The sequence below is a fragment of the Lepidochelys kempii genome, chromosome 19 (genome assembly GCF_965140285.1).
Source record: "Lepidochelys kempii isolate rLepKem1 chromosome 19, rLepKem1.hap1, whole genome shotgun sequence".
NCBI lineage: Eukaryota > Metazoa > Chordata > Testudines > Cheloniidae > Lepidochelys > Lepidochelys kempii.
The window spans coordinates 12,160,922-12,180,682 of NC_136398.1; the positions used below are offsets into that span (position 1 = coordinate 12,160,922).

General features: G+C 53.1%; 2 protein-coding genes across 6 annotated transcripts in view; both read left to right on the forward strand.

Moving 5' to 3' along the window:
- The window catches only part of LOC140900514 (discoidin, CUB and LCCL domain-containing protein 1), a 63,869-nt gene that overhangs the window by 18,417 nt on the left and 25,691 nt on the right, over window positions 1-19,761 (forward strand). For 3 of the 5 annotated variants that reach the window (XM_073317901.2, XM_073317905.2, XM_073317902.2), the window contains exon 3: window positions 18,893-19,024. In XM_073317901.2, the coding sequence (XP_073174002.1) occupies window positions 18,893-19,024 (132 nt within the window). Of the gene's footprint in view, window positions 1-8,026; window positions 9,301-16,296; window positions 17,669-18,892; window positions 19,025-19,761 lie in introns of those variants that run through there. The other 2 variants (XM_073317904.2, XM_073317906.2) reach the window with 2 other exon arrangements.
- TAF12 (TATA-box binding protein associated factor 12) overlaps window positions 1-19,761 on the forward strand; it is a 67,740-nt gene that overhangs the window by 1,680 nt on the left and 46,299 nt on the right. The gene's annotated exons all lie outside the window — the stretch shown is intronic.

A 19,761-nucleotide genomic window follows, 5' to 3' on the forward strand; every position in this document is an offset into this window, starting at 1 on the left:
TGCAGGGGTCATTAATGTTGAGCTGCATTTTGTGCGACTCAGACGCTCGCTGGGCTGGAGCTCCTAGCTGGGAAGTGCCATTAATATAGCAGCTCCTGCCATGGGATGAAGCTAGCCAGGCAGGGACAGGCTATTCCCAGGGCCTGCACATGAAATCCCTCAAAGCCATTAGTATTTCCAAGGTAAAGAACAAGCAGGGGAGGCGGGGTGACCCCCTTTCAGCCCTTTCTCCAGCCCAGAGGAGCAAAGCAGGGCACAAACTCAACTTCTCTCCCTTTGCAGGTCACCTCTGCGGCTCCGTTTATCTTGGCATCATGCACTTCACTCCATGTGAACTGCCGAGTAAATGTTTAGGAGCTAGAACCACATGTGGTTGCCAAGGGCCCTGTTGCTGCCAAAAGAGTTCATCCCACCTGGGTTCTTTCCTACTCTGAAATACCACGGACTGTGCTTAAAGCCGCTCCAGGGTGTCCCGGGGTGCTGCAGAGCTCCCAGCGTTAATGGGCACAACCCACATGGGAGTTAAAGCTTTACATCTCCTGGCTCTGGCTCTTTTAAAAATCCCTTGTGTTCTGTCTCCTCCCCCAGCACAAGTTCTCCCCCCCCGGGTACTTCTGTGAACTCCCATACCTAGTATCTGAACACCTTCCAGTCCTTCTCCTCACCGCTGCGCCTAGGGCAATGCTATCATCCCCATTGCACAGATGGGGCACAGAGAGGCTAAGTAACTAACCCGAGGTCACACGGAATCTGTAGCAGAGTGGGGACTGAACCCAGGTCTCCCAAGTCCCAGATTCATGACCCAACCGTCAGGGCCAGCCTGCTCTCCTAGTTGAAAGGGCAACAGTAACAGGGTGTGAGGATAGGAAGGATGGTTCAGTGGTTAGGGGACTAGACTATGACTTGGAGACCTGGGTTCAACTCTTTGCTCTTCCATGGGCTTCTTGTGAGACCTGGGGCAAGTGTCTCTGGGCCTAGGTTTGCCATCTGTGCAGTGGGGCAAATAATACTGTCCTGCCTACTAGGGGTGGTAGGAGGGTAAATACATTGAAGATTGTGAGGTGCACAGCTACAGCGGTGATGGAATCACGTAAGTACCATAGACAGACTTAGAGCTTAGTGCCCCATTAGGCACCAAAATAAGGGCCAGATTTTCAAGTGCTCAGCTCCCACTGTGCCACTTAAGGCCAGAGTTTAAGTGGCGCTCAGGACCCGACAGGCTGTAAATCTGGCCCGAGATGTATCTGGGGAGGTGGGGGTCATCACTTTTCCAGCCCCACATTTTTATAGAGGACGTGGTGATAATGAAAATACCAAACACATTTCATACAAATACACTTCTCATGCTACGTATGATTGGCCAGTGGAACTCCCTGCCACAAGATCTCACTGCGGCCAAGAATGGTGAGCAGAATTGTGAAATCCACAGCTGCATTGGAAAGAAAAACAGTGTGTACTGGGTATAAACCCTGCTGCTTCAGGGCAAAGCCAGTCATTAGTGGCCAGAGGTTGGGCAGTGTTTTCTGCTTTGGGTAGGTTATTTCTTAACTGTCCATTATGGGGTTTTTTCCACCTATCCTAAGTGAGTATAAATCTGACCGGTGCAGGTGCACTCAGATTGCCCAGGTGTAAATGACCACATATGGTGCAATGCAAGGGGATAGTCAGCCCAACAGGGGCCTGGTCTCCCTTTCTAGAGCACCAAATTCCAGCATGGGAGGGAGGCATAAGCTTCTCTTTAAAGTCAGTGGGTGAGGTTCTTGGCCCTGGGCCAGGCTGCTTTGAGCCCCAGCAGTGGGCATTCCTCTGATGAAGGGGGAATCTCCCTGGTGGCATGGAGCCAGGAAAACCAGCTGTAAGCCACATACCCCACTGCCACCAGCACAGGGACATGCCAGGAGGAGAGCAGGGTGCTCCAGCAATCCCCAGCCTTTGCAATGGGCCTTGGGGGCCATTGCAGGCGGCCATGAGTTAAAGCAGCTGGGGGGCCCCCACTGATTGGGAGAGCAAAGAGGTGGCAGAAAGTCGCACGTGCTGTCCCCCCGCTACAAGGGCAGCAGACTGCATGTAGCCGAGGGCGGCTCTGGCTGTGGATTCACACACTCGCAGCAGGAGGAAGACAGAGATTTAGTTTTTTTTAAACCATTGGAATGAGCTTGCCATTTTCCTGACATTTCGCAGGCTGTATGCGGCACCCCTGGGACGGAGCCTCCCTGGCCTCCGGTGTCATCACCCACTCCCCGCTGCCTATATATGGTAACAAATCAGGGAGGCATTTGCTGCACGTGGGTTGTGGGCAGTATATTTTTAATGCGTCTTGCAAGGCCTGATCTAGCTACCCAACAAAAGAGATTGGGCCACAGGGCAGCGATTGCTCCCCAAGGGCCTCTCTCTGGAGTGGGGGGTGCCCAATTTCACATGGGTTGTTTCCATCGGTTGGTAATATCTTGAAATGGAATTTGGTTTCCTTTCTGATAGTTTTAAAAATTCCCTTTCTTTCATGCACGTGCACACTGGTTTGTTATTGTAGGGTTGCTCATGAGCCTTGAGGCTGCACCACGCTGCCGTTTGTTATTGTAGGGTTGCTCGTGAAGGCCAAGGCTGCACCATGCTGCTGTTTGTTATTGTAGGGTTGCTCGTGAAGGCCGAGGCTGCACCACGCTGCTGTTTGTTATTGTAGGGTTGCTCGTGAAGGCCGAGGCTGCACCACGCTGCCGTTTGTTATTGTAGGGTTGCTCATGAGCCTTGAGGCTGCACCACGCTGCGGTTTGTTATTGTAGGGTTGCTCGTGAAGGCCAAGGCTGCACCACGCTGCGGTTTGTTATTGTAGGGTTGCTCGTGAAGGCCGAGGCTGCACCACGCTGCCGTTTGTTATTGTAGGGTTGCTCGTGAAGGCCGAGGCTGCACCACGCTGCCGTTTGTTATTGTAGGGTTGCTCATGAGCCTTGAGGCTGCACCACGCTGCCGTTTGTTATTGTAGGGTTGCTCGTGAAGGCCGAGGCTGCACCACGCTGCCGTTTGTTATTGTAGGGTTGCTCATGAGCCTTGAGGCTGCACCACGCTGCGGTTTGTTATTGTAGGGTTGCTCGTGAAGGCCGAGGCTGCACCACGCTGCGGTTTGTTATTGTAGGGTTGCTCGTGAAGGCCGAGGCTGCACCACGCTGCGGTTTGTTATTGTAGGGTTGCTCGTGAAGGCCGAGGCTGCACCACGCTGCGGTTTGTTATTGTAGGGTTGCTCGTGAAGGCCGAGGCTGCACCACGCTGCGGTTTGTTATTGTAGGGTTGCTCGTGAAGGCCGAGGCTGCACCACGCTGCGGTTTGTTATTGTAGGGTTGCTCAGGAACGCTGGGCTACAATCACTGGTTTCCTCTTAATAGAGCTGGAGAGGCACTAATTTACACCAACAAAAAATTTGGCCCAGTAGGTCAGCTTGTGTCCAGTGTAGCCTTTGCACTGAAGCCATTTTTTGGTTACAAAAGCGTAAGTTTTGCTTGGATTTTTTTGCCCACATAGCTCACCCCACTGGCTCTTGTTCCCGACTGGCACAAACACTCTGAACAGATCCTTGCTCCCAGGCTGGGACTTTTGTACCAAGTTTTAGCCTGGAGCAAAGCTTTCCTGGCTGCGTCTCGTCTTCAGCGGGTTGCCGAGGTTTCCAATTGTGGAAGCTCTGCTGGAGCTGGGGCTCGGAGCGGCAGGATGCCTGCTGCTGGGACAGGAGAGCAGCTTCTCGCTCCAGTCTCCTCAGCATTGTTTGGTTTTGTTTGCTGTGGGAAATTACACAGCTGGCAAACTCCACACAGCTGAGGCAAGCAGTGTGGAATGAGAGATTTCACGCCACCGTGCTCCGGCCTTGGGGAGCAGCCTATCTTTGCAAGAGCTGTGATGCCAACAGCAGGGCAAGCTAGGATCCAACCTGGGTCGTCCCACGGGCTGGAGAAGATCTAGCTGAGTCTGCCTTCCCTACTGCCAGTGCTGAACTGTCCCTCCATCGTGGCAAATCGCAAAGGGAGGTAGCCTCTTTTGCAGATGGAGAGTAACCCAAATCCATCTCTGGCTAGGTCCTTAAGGTGGTCTGGTTGGATATTCAGTTTATGTCCGTCATTGGCCATCTTATCCCACCACCAAAGCTCTTGGCGACCACATGATCGCTGGCCATGGAGGAACATTCCTTGGTGAACTCGCTTTGAAATTCATTGGGCTCCCACCTTAATAATTCCAACTCTCCTCCACGCCGAGCTCCTAAACCAGATGATCTCCATGGAGCATCAGCATGTCACCTTTCTGGTAGAGCGTCAAGCTGGAGAGAGAATGCCACAGTTCGCTGTGGGGGGCAGGTTTGAGAGAATGGGAGGGAGTGATCCATCAGTAGATCTTACCCACCAGCCGCAGATAACCACTGCCATGAGGGCCACGGTTTTCGGTAGAGCTTGGCATCCGGCAGCCCCCATGGGGAACCATTTAGCCGATCTGAAGAGTGTAATCACTCCTGGGAGAGATGGGAGCTGTGGTGTCCTGGGTTCCTTTGGACATGTGGCCCCACACGATGAAGAACAGACCAGAGAGCCCCTCCAATGATCCTGCCTCCAGCTGACCAGCCTGCCAGCCAGAGCACTCCAAACCTTAGAGCTGTGTAACACCGACAGACCCCAGTCATCAGCGGGCGGGATCGAACCTGGGTCCTCTGGAGCTAAATGCATGAGCCTCTACTGCATGAGCTAAAAGCCACGTGGCCCCAGCTAAGGCTGTAGAGCAGAACCATTCATCTCTACGTGGTCTTGGTGCCACTAGAGGGGACAGAGCACCACACCCAGGAGGTGTGCGGGTTACAGCTGTAGTAGCCACAGCCACAACTGCTGCCATTCCTAAAACCCCACCCGGACTCCTTTTCTGTTCTCAGCCCAGCCGTCACTCTGGTGTTACCACACAAGGTGGTCCAAGGGGCTCCCCATAGGAGGCAGCTAACGCTACATCGCAGGCGAGTTCCCAGACACGGTGTGTGTGGCTGTAGATTCCAGTAAGAGGGCTGCCACGTGACTGTCTCTTCATAAGAATAACAGCCAACCCCATTTGCCTTGGGTAGAGGAAGGGATGGGGGTGAGGAAGCCGGGGGAGTCGACAACCCTTGCTTGACTCCTAAGCGAAGTGTCTGTGCGGAGGGAGGATTAGCAGTTTGTCTGCCAGGTGACTAAGCACTGGAAACAGTTTATTTAGAATTGGTCCACTCTTACTGCACCAGCCATTCATCCTGCAGTGTGCGAGAGACGTGCATCTCCCCACCTGCCTCCCGTACATATACGCACACTCAGACAAATAACCCCCACTCGCTCACACACACACTCTCACTCATGTGCATGCTCCCCCAGAAGGCTCAGAGTTAGGTACAATTAATACAAACGCATGGTGCGGATAGAGACATACAGAGCAAGGGCCAAAGTCTGCAGTTCTGCCACATGCAGGGAAGGGAACGGCATCACTGAGACCGGAATAATTTGGTCCCAAGAGTTGGCGCTTACATTGCAAGGTGATAGGCACTTTTGACAAACCAGATAAAGATGGGCAGGGCTCGGAAGGACCCGAGAGTGGCATCTAAAGCTTTAGATCTAGCACCTGGCCATGCTGCATGAAAGGAAGTTGGACAACTGACCAGCGCAGGGCCTGATTTTCAAAGCGGCTGAGCAGCCAGAATTCTTACAAAAGTCAGCGAAAGGGATAGACCCTGGAACTCCTCACCCAAAGCCTGAGCTGCTACCATTTGAACTGAGGGATTAGCTTCTGCCTAATTACTAGCAGTAGTAGACTCTTCTCCTACATGTATACCAGCCACTAGAGGGGGACACAACACACGGAGCCAGGATGCCACATTAATACCAATGAACTCCCATTGACTTGTGCAGGAGCTGGGGGTGCTCAGCACCTGGCAGGATTTGGGCCCTGATTCATGCATTTTGATCCCAACATTCATCCCAACATGCTGGACCAGGCATCCCTGTAATTATCGCTCACTGTGAACTGTAGAGGGTTAAACTCAATGGTCTGCTCCCTTCCTCTGTCGACACAGCTGGGAAGGCCTCTCGGGGCTCAGCAGGGTGGGAAGTCCTGTGGAAAAGTTGGTTTAAAGTGGGGGAGGGGCCGAGGACAGGACGAGCTGAGTGTTGTGGTTGGAAGAGGGGCTTCCAGTCCCTCCCGCTGCTCTCCTCACTGGCACTGTCCTTGGGAAAACAGGGGCCTCTCGGAAGTGCTGTTTGAGCAGGATGAGGATGTGGGATTCACTCACTCTGACTCAGATGTCGCTTCTGGCTAGTGATCGGCCCCACTTCAGATGAATCACAGCAATACATACATAGCGAGCCAGCCCTGCAGCCCAACTCCAACTGCTGCACCGTAGCAGTGCAGGCAGCATATCCAGGAGAAGTGGGCAAGGCTAGAGGGTCCCTGTAGCTGGCAATCCCCTGCTGCTGGGAGAGACCCAGGGGCCATGAGCCCCCTGACTAAATTAGAGCAGCCTTAAGGCTGCTCTGATTTACACTCGTGGTCTGAGTCCTCATACTTTGGCTCCCAGATCTGGGGGCTGCAAAGATGACTGAAAGCCCCTCTGTCCCCCATCCCATCTCTGGTCTTGTGCTCAGTGCAGCTTGGCTAGACTGGATATTGCAGCCTCTTGTTTTGTGACGTGTTGCCTTGTGAGTGGAGTCTGAGCCACAAAGTTTGGACCCAGATCGAAACTGCCGCAAAGCTTGAAGGAAGGGCATTTGGAGCTGGGGGTGGTTGGTCAAAAGTGGACGTATGTAGCGTACAACCGAAGCTGGCTGGAGGATTGGGGCCTCTGATGTTTAGTGATTATAGCAGTTGTTCCGGGGTCTATTCCCAGCTCTTCCACTGACTCATTTAGGGCAAGTCACTGCTCCGCTCTGTGCCTCAGTTTCTCCAGCTGCATAACTGGGAAGATAATATTCACCTGAGTCCCAGGAGGGTTGTGGAAAGTCACTAGTTACTACAGCGACCGGCTCGATAGAGAGAGAAAACCATAAGATAGACAGGTCACTGATAGAAGAATAGTAACAGCTGTGTCACAAACCCTGATCTAGCTACTGGTGCCCGCCTTGCCCCAGCTCAACACACAAAGTGCTTGGTGCTAGCTTTGTGCAGGGTTAAACTTCCTGGGTCTCATTTACTGACCCTGTGGTCATGACCTTGCTGGTTGCTTGTCGCAGCAGAACGGATGTAACGCAGGAGAGAGCGGGGTGTTTAGCTGACTCTGCTGCATTGACAGCCTGGAGGAAGCAGCCCTGCGTATTGGGGCAGCTCGGATTTTCTAGCCTGAATCGGCACATGCCAAACACGTCAGTAACGCCGGAACATCTGGTACAGCATGTGTCATTTGCCGCTATCTGGCTGTAATACAGGGCTGGCCGAATGGTGGAGGGGGGGAATCTTCCCCAGACAGGACCCCCCTCCCCACCACCCTTCCATCCCTAGAGAGCCAGAGCCAGGGTTTTCAAAACACAGCTGGAGGCTCTTCTCTCGCCTTGGGACACAAGGTCTTAATGATGCACAGTCTAAATTTGGGGTGACTCATCTGTAGCGTGGGAGGGCTTGGGGGGAGGGGAAGGTTACACGGTTCGTTTCTATCCCACCCACGGGCTTTTAATCAGAATTCCTCATGTGTCCCTGGGGGTGCTGAGCATTGATCTCTTCCCCCAGTAAACTTAGCCACTGCTGGGGTTCATGCAGCCCAAAACAGGAGGGGCCAAATCCATCCCAGGTGCAGATCCATTGAGTCGGATTGATTTGTCTCAGGGGTTTCCCGAATATGATAATTTTATCCCCTTCCTCAGTACAGGCCTGATTTTCAGAGGTGCTGAGCACCTGCAGCTCCCATTGATTTCAGGTGTGGTTCTCGGTGCTCAGTACTTCTGCCGATCGGGCTTCCGCCCTGGCACCATCCACCGCTAACACAGGGCAAGAGCCAGCCTGCGAAGCGCTGAGCTCTGCTGACGTCAGTGGGGAGGGGCCTCGAAAAGGCCAGAGACTCTGATCGCACTTACACTGGCTCATTAGGTCTCCATGTCAGGCATCCCTCATGTTCGCCTCCCACCCCCAGGCCAGCATCACGTCATGTCCGTCCACCTAGACTGGGCAGGGTTGTTCCCCGCAGTGCATTGGCCGATGCGTCGCCTTGAGGTTTAAGTGACTCAAGCAATGGCTCTTGCACCTGCTACCCAATGACAGGCTGTCCCACAATCTAGCCACTCGCACCCGTAGGACACTTTGCTTGATAGACAGCCTAGGTTTTCCTTCTTGTCGGGTCCTTTTCCCAGCCTCACCCCTGTAGTATCTGAGCATCTTCCAGTCCTGCATTAAGTGACAGGACTAACATCTATTGTGTGTGTGGTTCGTTCTCTCGTTCACGCTCTCCCCAGTGGCACATTAGCCCCTGGGCCAACAGAGCCCATCCCCAGGGGCCTCGGCCAATTGGGGCACCCCTGTGCCCAACCCCGCTCCCCGGCAGGAGTGCTGGGGAGGACGGGGGGAACCACAGGTGGAAGGGGTGGGGAGGGGCCCCCCACTTGCCCTGGCGTAGGGCCCCACAAAACCATAATCCGCCTCTGGTCCCCAGGGGAGGAATCGTGTCTGCAGTGGAGGCTTTTGTTCAGGTAGGGATTTGGAGGGACATTTATATCTACATGCTGCTGTGTGTGTTAGCAAAGGCAGGCTGCAGAAGTGCACCTGGAGCGGGAGGTTTGTGATGGCCCTTTGTCCCGCTGAGTGTTCATTCCACAGCCTCAGACTGCTGCCGCAGAGGGCTCTGTCTCCTGCCCGGATGAGCTTTCTGGTAGAAAGTCCCATTGTTCCTGAGAAGCAGAGCTGTCAAACCACAATGCCCATCCTGGAGCTTCAGCCTCTTCTAGATGTGCTGGGCCCAGGCACCATGAAGACAAGGACTGAGACCTTCAGCTTTGGTATTGGACGGGGAGCCAGTGCAGAGAGCAGAGGCTGGGTCTGATGTGCATCCAGGAGCCAGTGTTGCCGAGGAGACAGGCTGCAGCGTTCGGTACTAGCTGGAGTTTCCCCAGGGGCTGATGGCTACAAGCCCAACTAACTGCATTGCTGTAGTCTACCCGGGGTTGACGAAGGCCTGTATAATTGAAACCAGGTCATCATCCAGCAAGATGGGACGGAGTCTGCTAGCCAACCAGAGATGCTGGAAAGCATTGCTCAGGGATACTGCGAGACGAGAACTTAGCATTGGCGAGGAATCTGGCAGCACTTCTGAATTACAGCCTGAACAGACCAACGGTGGGTGTGTCCCTTGCTCACTGAAGTCCCTTTGGCCTGCCCTAAATTCTTATAAACAGCTACCATAGGTCCTGTGTAGACTATTGGAATTGTGCTAACACAGTGACTCCCCACACACACTCTACAGGGCAGCAACAGGGAGTGAACCTGGAACAGGCAACTCTCACTTGAGCTAAAGTAGTAACTATTAGCTGGTAGCAGTAGTAGGGTCTTATCTTCCTGTGTGAACACCAGCCACTAGCAGAGCAAGACGTAATACAATGAACCAATGGGTTACAACCAGTGGTGAGCGGGAGCCAGTTCGCACCGGTTCGCTAGAACCGATTGTTAAATTTAGAAGCCCTTTTAGAACCGGTTGTTCCACGAGGGACAACCGCGAGGGACAACCGGTTCTAAAAGGGCTTCTAAATTTAATTGGCCCAAAGTGGCGCCTTAGGTGCCGACTCCATGGGTGCTCCAGCCCTGGAGCACTCAAGGGGAAAATTTGGTGGGTGCTGAGCACCCACCGGCAGCTCCCCGCCCCGCTCCCAGCCCCAGCTCACCTCTGCTCTGCCTCCGCCTCCTCCCCTGAACGTGCCGCCCTGCTCTGCTTCTCCGCCCCCACCCCCCCCAGGCTTCCCGTGAATCAGCTGTTCACGCGGGAAGCCGGGGCGGGCTGAGAAGCAGGCAGCAGCTTCACGCTCAGGCCCAGGGAGGCGGAGGAGAGCTGTGGCGGGGGGGGGGGTGAGGAGGGAACCACAACCTCCCTGGACCTGAGTGCAAAGCTGCCGCCTGCTTCTCAGCCCTCCCAGGCTTCCTGCCGAACAGCTGATTCGCGGGAAGCGGGGGGGGGGGGGAGAAGCAGAGCGGGGCGGCGCATTCAGTGGAGGAGGCAGAGCGAAGGTGAGGCGAGCTGGGGCTGGGCATAGGGTGGGGAGCTGCCGGTGGGTGCTCTGCACCCACCAAATTTTCTCCGTGGGTGCTCCAGGGCTGGAGCACCCATGGAGTCAGCGCCTAAGGCACCACTTTTGATGTCATCAGTGGGAGGAGCGGCCACTCCCCCTGCTCCCTCCCCCCCGCTACGTTCCCCCACCCCTAGGAGCCAGAGGGACCTGCCGGATGCTTCCTGGGAGCTGCCCCAGGTAAGCACTGCTGGGTCTCCCCACCTCACCCCCGGCAGGTGCCTCTGACTCTTAGGGGTGGGGTGGGCACTCACTACTGTGGCCCATGAGACCCTCCTGCCCGGTTCTGGGGGCAGTCAGGGGACAGGGGAGAGGGGTGGATGGGGCAGGGGTCCGGGGGGGCATCAAGGAACGTGGGGGATTGGATGGGGCAGGAGTCCCGGGGGGTGGGGGTGGGCAACAACCCCCTCGTGGGGTGAGGAGGGAACCAGTTGTTAAGATTTTGGCAGCTCATCACTGGTTACAACACGTGGTCCTCTCTCTGCTAGTGTGGGTAACCAAGGTGCAGACACAGATTATTTGCAGCGTGGCTGGTTTTGCTAACAGTGCTGGGGAGCTGTGCTTTAGCCTCTTGCAACCCTGACCACTGTGGCTGGGGAGACGGAAGCAATAACTCAACAGGGCTTTTTTTTCTTCCCCCCACCCAGCGGTGGTTTCAAAATCCAAGCACTGTTGCCATTGAAGCATGTGACACTTGGCAGCTTTCAGCAGGAAAGCGGAGCCTGTGGGAATAGAGTCAGGCGGGCAGAGGGGGTGTTGAAATCCATCTGGAAGGGATGGCTGTTGGGCAAGAGAGTAAGTGGGAGGCTTGTGCTCTGGAATTGGAGCATTGGAGGCTGCTGGAGTAGAAGAGACGTTATGAGAAGCTGTTGGTGATCTTAGTGCTCAGAGCATCTGTCTCCTTTGAGAAGAAATCAGCAAAATCAGCATTGGAGTTAGGTTCTCTTTTTTTTTTTTTTTTTTTGCTTCTCTACGATGCATAAAACAGGTCTGGAAGATTTTCAGGGTTTGATTTCTTCCCCCTGGGGCCACAGGCGGTTCACTACACTACACTGTGTCACCAACGCTTATCAGGCCGGACACAATACTATTGTTATGCCTTCTCCTTGGCATCGTTACCTGGCTTTTGTTTAATGAACTTGTTTTACTTTGAATAGCAACCAACCCAGTGCTGTAATTGAAAGGAGAGTGTTTGCCAAACCCTCCATTGTATTAGCAAGTTGCAGTGCGTTGTCTCTTGAAAGGAGCAATAAATGTAATAACTTACGGGCGTGTTGCAGGAGATGGCTGCAGAGAGATGTCTGTGGGAAACTTGAGCGCACCTGCAAGGCAAGGTGAAGACTGGTAGAGTCTCGAGGAGTTTGCCGATGAGGAAGAGAGGCTGGCATGGCAGGGAGCTGACACAGTCAAATCTCCAGCAAAGCTCTCCAGCAAAGCTCTCTCTTGCTGAGGCAGAGACGGAACACAGTGGCTCAAAGTTCTGGGTGTCCTGAACAGCATGTTACCCCCGCCCCGCCACCATTCCCTTTGCTTGTTAAAATTGAAATTTAATATATCTGCCCTTTGAGACTCTGTGGTGGCCGCAGAACTCATAAAATGACAACATCACAAGAGCCAGGATACAGGAAGCTGAGCAATTTGGAGGGGAAGGGATTTTTAGCCAGGTGGCTTAAAACTTGGGGCCAGATCCTCACCTAATGTAAAATTAATAGAACTCTGACTTCAGTGGTGCCATCCGCATTTCCATTCTCTCAGGACAGGTCCCATAATTTGTTTTGGTTCGTACTTATTTAACTCAAATGCCTAATGAACTCTATGGAGTAAGGAATCCTTTGTTAAAGACTGAAAGCATTTCATTTAAGATGCACATTCTCACTGTAAACATCCTTGAGACATCCAGCACAACCAGACTTGACACAAACCCATTTAAAAAAATCCCTCTCAGGTTGTCTTTAAATGAGCAATTATGAATAGCTTCTTTGAGGTAAGGATGAAGGCTTGTAGACCTTGTCTGGAGAAAAGTGTCAATCTTGGAAGGGGTGGGAAAATAAATTCCATCCTCATTGTACAGACAGGGAAACTGAGGCACAGAGAGGGGATGTGACTTGCCCAAGCTTCCACAGTGAATCAGTGTCAGAGCCTGGAATAGAACCCGGGAGTCCTGACTGAATCCCTTGCACTGTCCATGAGTCCTCTTTTGTCCTTCCTGTTGTCCTCAGTGCTACAAGGGCCAACGCCTGGAATGAGCACCATGGTATTTGAGAGGTGTGACGTTCCTTGCTGAAGGACCCTCTGTCCACGTGAGCACTGCCAGGTTTGTTCAAGAGCCAGGGCCACATGTTGCAGAGAATTCCTCCAGCAGTTCACAAGTGTCTCTTGAGTAGCATACGCCGTGTTGTTGTAGCTGTTTTGGTCCCAGGATATTGGAGAGACAAGGTGGGTGAGGGAATACCTTTTATTGGACCAATCTCTGTTGGTGAGAGAGACGAGCTTCTGCCCTTACACAGAGCTATTCTTAAACACAGCAAGAAAGGGAGAGGGGGAAGATACAGCAGGAAGTGACCAATCAAGCTACAGAGAATGGGTCAGGTGCTTAGGTCTAAACTTGTCATGCTTCCCCTGGGCTTCAGCCTCTCATCAGCCCAGGAAATCTGTGAATGTAGTTAAAAAGTACCTAGCCACAGTTACACAGGCTGTGAAGAGAACCACCCTTGGCATTCCACTAGGATCTCCAACCACTTTCTAAACATGAACTAAGCCGTGTCCACCACTGATCAATATTAATCTCCCTCTTCTATAGATGGGGAAACCGAGGCACAGAGCAGTAAAGTGACTTATACAAGGTCGCTGTCCACTGTAATGGGTTTGAACCAGAACAGACCCTGATCTGAGCAGCTTGGACTCACCTCTACCTTTAAGCCTAGATCACCTTTCCTGGCTCTTTATTCACCATCAAGTCCGAGTCCCACTAACCTGCTTTTAAGAGCATGACGTCTCATTTTTGGACCCCTCCCCCACGTGGGAAGTGTCTGCCTGCTCTGTGGTTCCCTTTCATCATCTGCAAACTCTCTCAGATTGCCTCACAGTCGCTGCACTCTCCACCCACCTGCCGAGCCTTTCCTCCAGACTGAGGCCCGGATCCTCAGCTAGTGGAGTTAGTGAAGTTAGTGGAGCTGGACCAACTTACACCCACTGTGGCTCAGACCCTCACTATTTAAACTGGCTCTATGATCAGCAATAGAGGAGAGGCCAGGGATTTAAAATGCTCGGGACGGATCTTTGACCCTCTTTTGCACCAGTCCAGCAGCACAAAGGAGATTTAAAGCAACCCCTGATCTGTGTAGGAATCTGCAGCTGGTGCAGGGATTGCTTTGGTTTCCTGGTGTTGGAGGTGGGGTCAGGGAGGGGATATGCTAGGGGTGGGGCCAGAGTATGATGTTCTCCATGAATCCTGGCCAGCAAAACACTTACCCACCAGTGAGAGTTAGAGCAGCCATGAGGCTGCTCCAACTTGTACTGAGTGAGGTTTGGCCCCCAGCAGCCACAAGGATCAGGAGAGAGGTGGGAAAGTGGCAGAAAGCCCACCTGTGCTTTTACCCCTCACTCACTGCAATGAGCCAGGGTGCTCGGGCCAGTCTCGAGATCTGGTCCTAAGATTTTTATCAGGGCACTGTCACTTTAAAAGGTTTTGTGCATTGTCAGCACATTGGAGGCTCTTGCAGGAAGCAAGCCCAGAAGGCAGAATGGGAGGGCAGCACAAAATCTGGCAAGAGAGTCCTGCGTGGGCTGGACCTCGGCGGAAAGGCAATATTTGAACAAACTGTCCTTATAATGGGCCCAATTCTGCTCTGCTCTTGCACTGCAGCAAATCAGGAGCCACTCACCGAAATAAACAGAGTTACTCTGGTGTAAAGGCTGCGTGAGGTCAGAGTCAGGCCCAGGGATTTCCGCAGAGCTACTCCTGGTTCACGCTCTCGCCTGGTGTCCGGGAGAGGAGAACTGGGCCCTGTGGTGTACTCTTCACTGAACACAGGGCTGGGGCAAGTTGGGGGAGTGACGTCCTCCACCCGCAGACCAGGGGCAGGACAGATGCCCTGCCACGGGGCCTCCTCCACCCTGCCCTTGGGAGACCACCCCAGAGGGTGGAGGGAGATCATGGACCATGGCACGCTGCTAGTCCTGAGGCTCCATGCATTTTTGGACAGTGCCCAGATACCACGGTGACGGGTGGTACAATAGATAGAGTAGAGCAGAATGGCCCATCCAGCCCCTGGCCTCTCTACCGAGACTGTTTGCAAAAGCGGTGAAGGGAAGAACAGTGACGGTGGTTTGAGGATGTGGGAACCTGCCCCACTAGGAACCAAAGGGACAGGACAGGTTCTTCCCATAGGCCAGGGGTGGCCAACCTGTGGCTCCGGAGCCCCATGCGGCTCTTCCGAAGTTAATATGCAGCTCCTTGTGTAGGCACCGACCCCGGGGCTGGAGCTACAGGGACCAACTGTCCAATGTGCCGGGGGGGGGGGGGGTGCTCACTGCTCCACCCCTGGCTCTGCCACAGGCCCTGCCCTCACTCCACCCCTTCCCGCCCCCTCCCCTGAGCCTGCCATGCCCTCGCTCCTCCCCCTTCTCCCCAGATCCTCCTGCACACCACAGAACAGCTGATCGGGAGGTGGGGGAGGGAGGGGGAGGCGCTGATTGGTGGCGTTGCCAGTGGGCGGGAGGTGCTGGGAGTGGGGTGGGGGAGCTGATGGGGGGCTGCTGACAATTACTGTGGCTCTTTGGCAATGTACAGTGGTAAATTCTGGCTCCTTCTCAGGCTCAGGTTGGCCACCCCTGCCATAGGCCATCTGACCGGCACCATCAGCTGCTTACGCTGAAGATTTAATCAGGGAGACGGCGCAGGCAAATTCATTGGAAGTAAATGGTTTGAGGCCTAAAGGGTTTATTTGCTGGGTCTGGTTTGTGCAAAGAGGAAGGTGAGGGACAGGGAGCCTAAACAGATGCCCCCTTAGTCTTGTCCTGATCCTTAAGGGCCATCAGCCAAATTAATAGCCACTGGTTCTGCTTGCATTTGTGAGGTGGATTTTTCTTCCAGTGAAGAAGAGTAGTTTACACTGGGGCAGCCCAGCCAGTGCATGTGTCCATCCAGTACGTGGAGCAAGCGATTACAGCTGCCTGATAAGAGCTGAGCGTTAGGATTGCCTGTCTCCTGATCCCCAGACATGACGTAATTCAGAAGAGGCCCTCATTAGAAATTATTCAGGGAACCCTGTGGGAGTCTTGCCTTGCCGCTGCCTTGCATACCAGAAGCCCAAAGGAGTGCAGATATTTTTCTGGCTCTGGGAGCGAGTAGGCACCAAGCTGCTTGGAGAGAGATCTGGAACCTGCCATTCTCCTGTCCTGGTTAGATGGGCTGGGTTGCTGGCCTGATTCAGCGCACACTTTGAAGTGATTGCTGGTGCAATGGCATTTTCTCCACTGATACAGAACTCAGTGGCACCAGCCATTCATCTCAGAGATGGGGAGGTTCCAGCCAGGTCAGAAACAAAGTGAGTTTGGGGTCTTTTGTTTAGTTCAGGACAGACGAGACAAACTCCTGCTCTGCTGATCCCACCCTCGCCCTCCCCCTCCCAATTCAAATTATGCCCCGTTTAAGGCTTCAGTTAAAAAAAAAGTGAAGGCCAGATCTTCAGTGAGTGTCAACCAGTCTAGTTCCACTGATGTCAAAGCCGCTACACTGATTCACACTAACTCAGGGTCTGGCTCTAAATTTCTAGCCCTTATGGTTGTGAAGGAAACTTTTCCAGAGAAAGCACTGTCTAAGGCAGTGCTTCTTAACCAGGGGTACGTGTATCCTTGGGGGTAGGCAGAGGTCTTCCGGGGGGACATCAGCTCACCTAGAGATTTGCCTTGTTTTCCAACAGGCTACGTAAAAAGGCACTAGCAAAATCAGTACAAAGTAAAATTTCATACAGACGACGATTTGTTTATACTGCTCTGTATACTATACGCTGCAATGTAAGTACAATATTTATATTCCAATTGATTTATTTTATAATTATACAGACGCTCCCTGACTTACGCAATCGTTCCGGAATGCCGTGCATAACTCGAATTTTACATAAGTCGGAAACGTATACCCGACCATTATGCCAAAAAACCAAACTTTTTCCATAAGCGCGGATTTGCGTAAATCAGGTCTTGCATAACCCAGGGAGTGTCTGTATGGTCAAAATGAGAAAGTCAGCAATTTGTCAGTAATAGTGCAGTGTGACACTTCTGTATTTTTATGTCTTATTTTGTAAGCAAGTTGTTTAAGTGAGGTGAAACTTGGGGTATGCAAGACAAATCAGACTCTTGAAAGGGGTACAGTAGTCTGGAAAGGTTGAGAGCCACTGGTCTAAGGGACCATCTACACCCCAAATGAAGGTGTATGTATAGCAGGGGTTTGTTAGGCATAGCCACACTGGCTTTAATCTAGCTAGCGCACATAACAATTAGCAGTGTAGATGCAATTGCACAGACTAAGCCTTGGCCAGCATCCAAGTACCCACCCAGAGTCACTGGTGGGCTTGTTCAAGGTAGCAACGTGTGCTACCCACTCAAGTCTTCTCTGCTAGTGTTACCCGCACTCACTGGATTAAAGCGGAAGCAGCTGTGCCTACCAGCAGTACAACTATTCCTGGCGTAAACGTATCCTTGGCCTGAAAGAAGAGTTTGGCGAGAGGTGTAAACTCCCCTTTCCTCTCAGTAGGGCACGAGGTCCTTTAAAGGCCTCATTTTCAAACAACACAGGCCAACAGCCTAGAATTTCCATAGTTTGCATTGTGCTTCTCCATAGGATGTGTACTCCCATCCTGTCCCAGGCCCCACTCCAGTGTCACATGAGAAATGGGCAGTGTAGGGCCATTGATATCCTCCCTACTGTGCTCCTGCTCTGGGGGGATTCTCCCCTGACCCCTTGCAGTACACTTACAGGCCCTAAGCTGCCAGGAGCAGCACCAACCCCAGTAACTATCAGTTCCCATCCTAAACTGTTTAGCACTACTGTGCACTGTTAAAGAGCTGCCATCTTTCATCTCAGAGGTGGCTGCATTTCAGTGGTGGGCAAAGTGATTCCTGGACATAAGCACCACAGGAAGCCCTCTGGGATCCTACAGGAGGAAAGGTCCTGTTGCTAATGATACCATTATAGCTGCGCACTGGCAGGAAGGAGCCTTCACTTCCAGCCGACGTGTGTGGCTGCAGCATAGTGTCCCTGAGTGGGGCAGGGAGAAGCAGCATTGTGCATGACTCACAGCGCCCCTGTGGTCGGTGATGCTGAAGGGCTCGAAAATGAGACATCGGGTCTGATCGCTTCTGGCAGTTCCGTTTTGTCCCGGATCCAGGGTCTGACAGTAGCCGAGCTCCAGCTGCTGCGGAGGAAGGTATAAGACCTGTTCAGTCTCTCAGCGAAAGGGGCCTTGAGGATGGAGTGGGGTGAAAAGTAGATGTAGGGAAGGGGAATGGGGTGGCCCCATTAGGAATGCATAGGGCACCCTACAATCATCCGTAGCAGAGAGGACTCTGCTGGGTGTCTGCTCACTTTGCTGCTGTGCTTGGCCGCCCCTTCGGAAGCAGACTCAGCACTGCAGAAAGCGTCTGACCATCTGGGCCAGCCCGTATTGCTCAGCAGTGATACTGCAGCTGGCCTCCCACGCGGCGAGCGAGCCAGCATTTCCCCACTGAACGTGGCCAGCATCCTACAGGGGAGACATTCTTCTAGAATGTGTCTTGGCTGAAATCAGCCCTTCAGTCTTTTTGTTAAGGGCTCATCCCTGCTCCCGCTCAAGTCAAGGGGAGATTTGCGATGGTCTTTGGGGGCAGCAGAATTGGGTTTGAAGTACGAGGAATAGGGACCGGCTTGGCAGGGATCTTTGGGGAGGCGCTATGGGTTTTCGGAGCAATAGTAATAACAGATCTGCTCTCCTCATCCCAATTACTGCAGCCCTGAGCTGAAATGCCAGGAGAAAAGCTGAGGCTGCTTTGGAACACGTTTAAATCCCTCCCTCTTCTATTCTTTATCTGCTGGTGACACATACCCACACCTTGCTCCCCTCCAGTCCTGCTGCCAGAATAATCTCCTGTTCCTGCCACCTGGACCACGTCATGGTCTGATCCCTCCTCTACCTCCCACATCACCTGCACAGCTCCCTTTCCTGTTTGCATCTCTCTTCTAATCTCTTCTCGCTAGCTTTGCCCAGGCCCACCTCTAGCCCAGTTTCCTTCACCCACTCTGTTGCCTTCTCCTTCCGTGCTTGGAACACCTTCCTCTCCTCTTTCATAGCCGTGGCTAGGTCTGATCTGAGCCCCCTTCTATCCACCCTCCCCAAAAAGGTCACAGTGGTGGGTGCAAGCTGGTGATTCAGATTTTGGCTCATGGACGTTGGTGATGGGGAGGTAAAGCAGACATGCGACGGATCATGGCCATGGTCAGTGTGCAAAAGCTGATAAAGAGCCCGATGACTGTGGTTCAGAACAGGGGCGGCAGAGCCCTTTGCCCAAGGAGACAAAGGTCTCTGCCCATCTCTCCCGGTATTGGCACCAGCGGAGAAGGAAAATTCCCCCATGTTTCTGTGTATGTCACTCAGGGACCTCTTCTCCCTCCACAGGTTCGTACTGCGGGAATTCAAACCCCACACCTCTGGTGATGAACTCCAGCTCAGTGACCATCCAGTTCAACAGCACCACTCACCGCTCAGGGCGCGGCTTTCTGCTCTCCTACGCGACCAGCCAGCACCCAGGTACGAGGCACCGTCCAGCCACAGCATGGAGTGAAAAGCAGGGGACTGCTGGTCCTGGGGAGCGGGGGAAGGGACAGGACACAAGTTGCACCACACGGATCCAGCCCCCTCTCCATGGGGACAGAAGGCCCCGCAGCCATGAGTCCATGCTGGCGGATCCTTCCCACACCAGCACACTACCAAGCCCAGCTCTGTGTGGATGCTCCTGGCAAAGCAGGGGTGGGTAGGCCAAGAGGATCCCTCACAACATCTATGCTCTGGTCCTTCTCTCGAGCGGGATAATCAGAGACAAAGGGCTCAGAGGTCCCCAAATGATGCTGTCTTCCTATCCCCAGGGCTTTCATGTTGCTGTTACAACCACATTTGGGCTGACAGCAGGATTTGGACCTGAAACTATTACCCCCCCATTTTTCAGAATTGCCAGCAAATCAAAAATTCCCTTATTCACACAGCTCCCCCTGGACACATACATGCTGACCCTGTGATAGAGCTGTGCAAGTTGTTCCGGGCTCATGCCAATTAACCCTTTATACCACCACCCCGCCCCGCCATCATGAGTTCTGTATCCACTACACACATTACAGAAAAAATATTGCAGGGATGTCACTTAAAGAGCTTTGCAAAATTATGTTGGACTACACATCAATTTCCACCCTCAAAGCCAGGTGTCTTCGTTACCATCCATTAACCAGTGCAGGGTTCAGAGGGAGAGAAAAATTACAATAAACAGACATCTT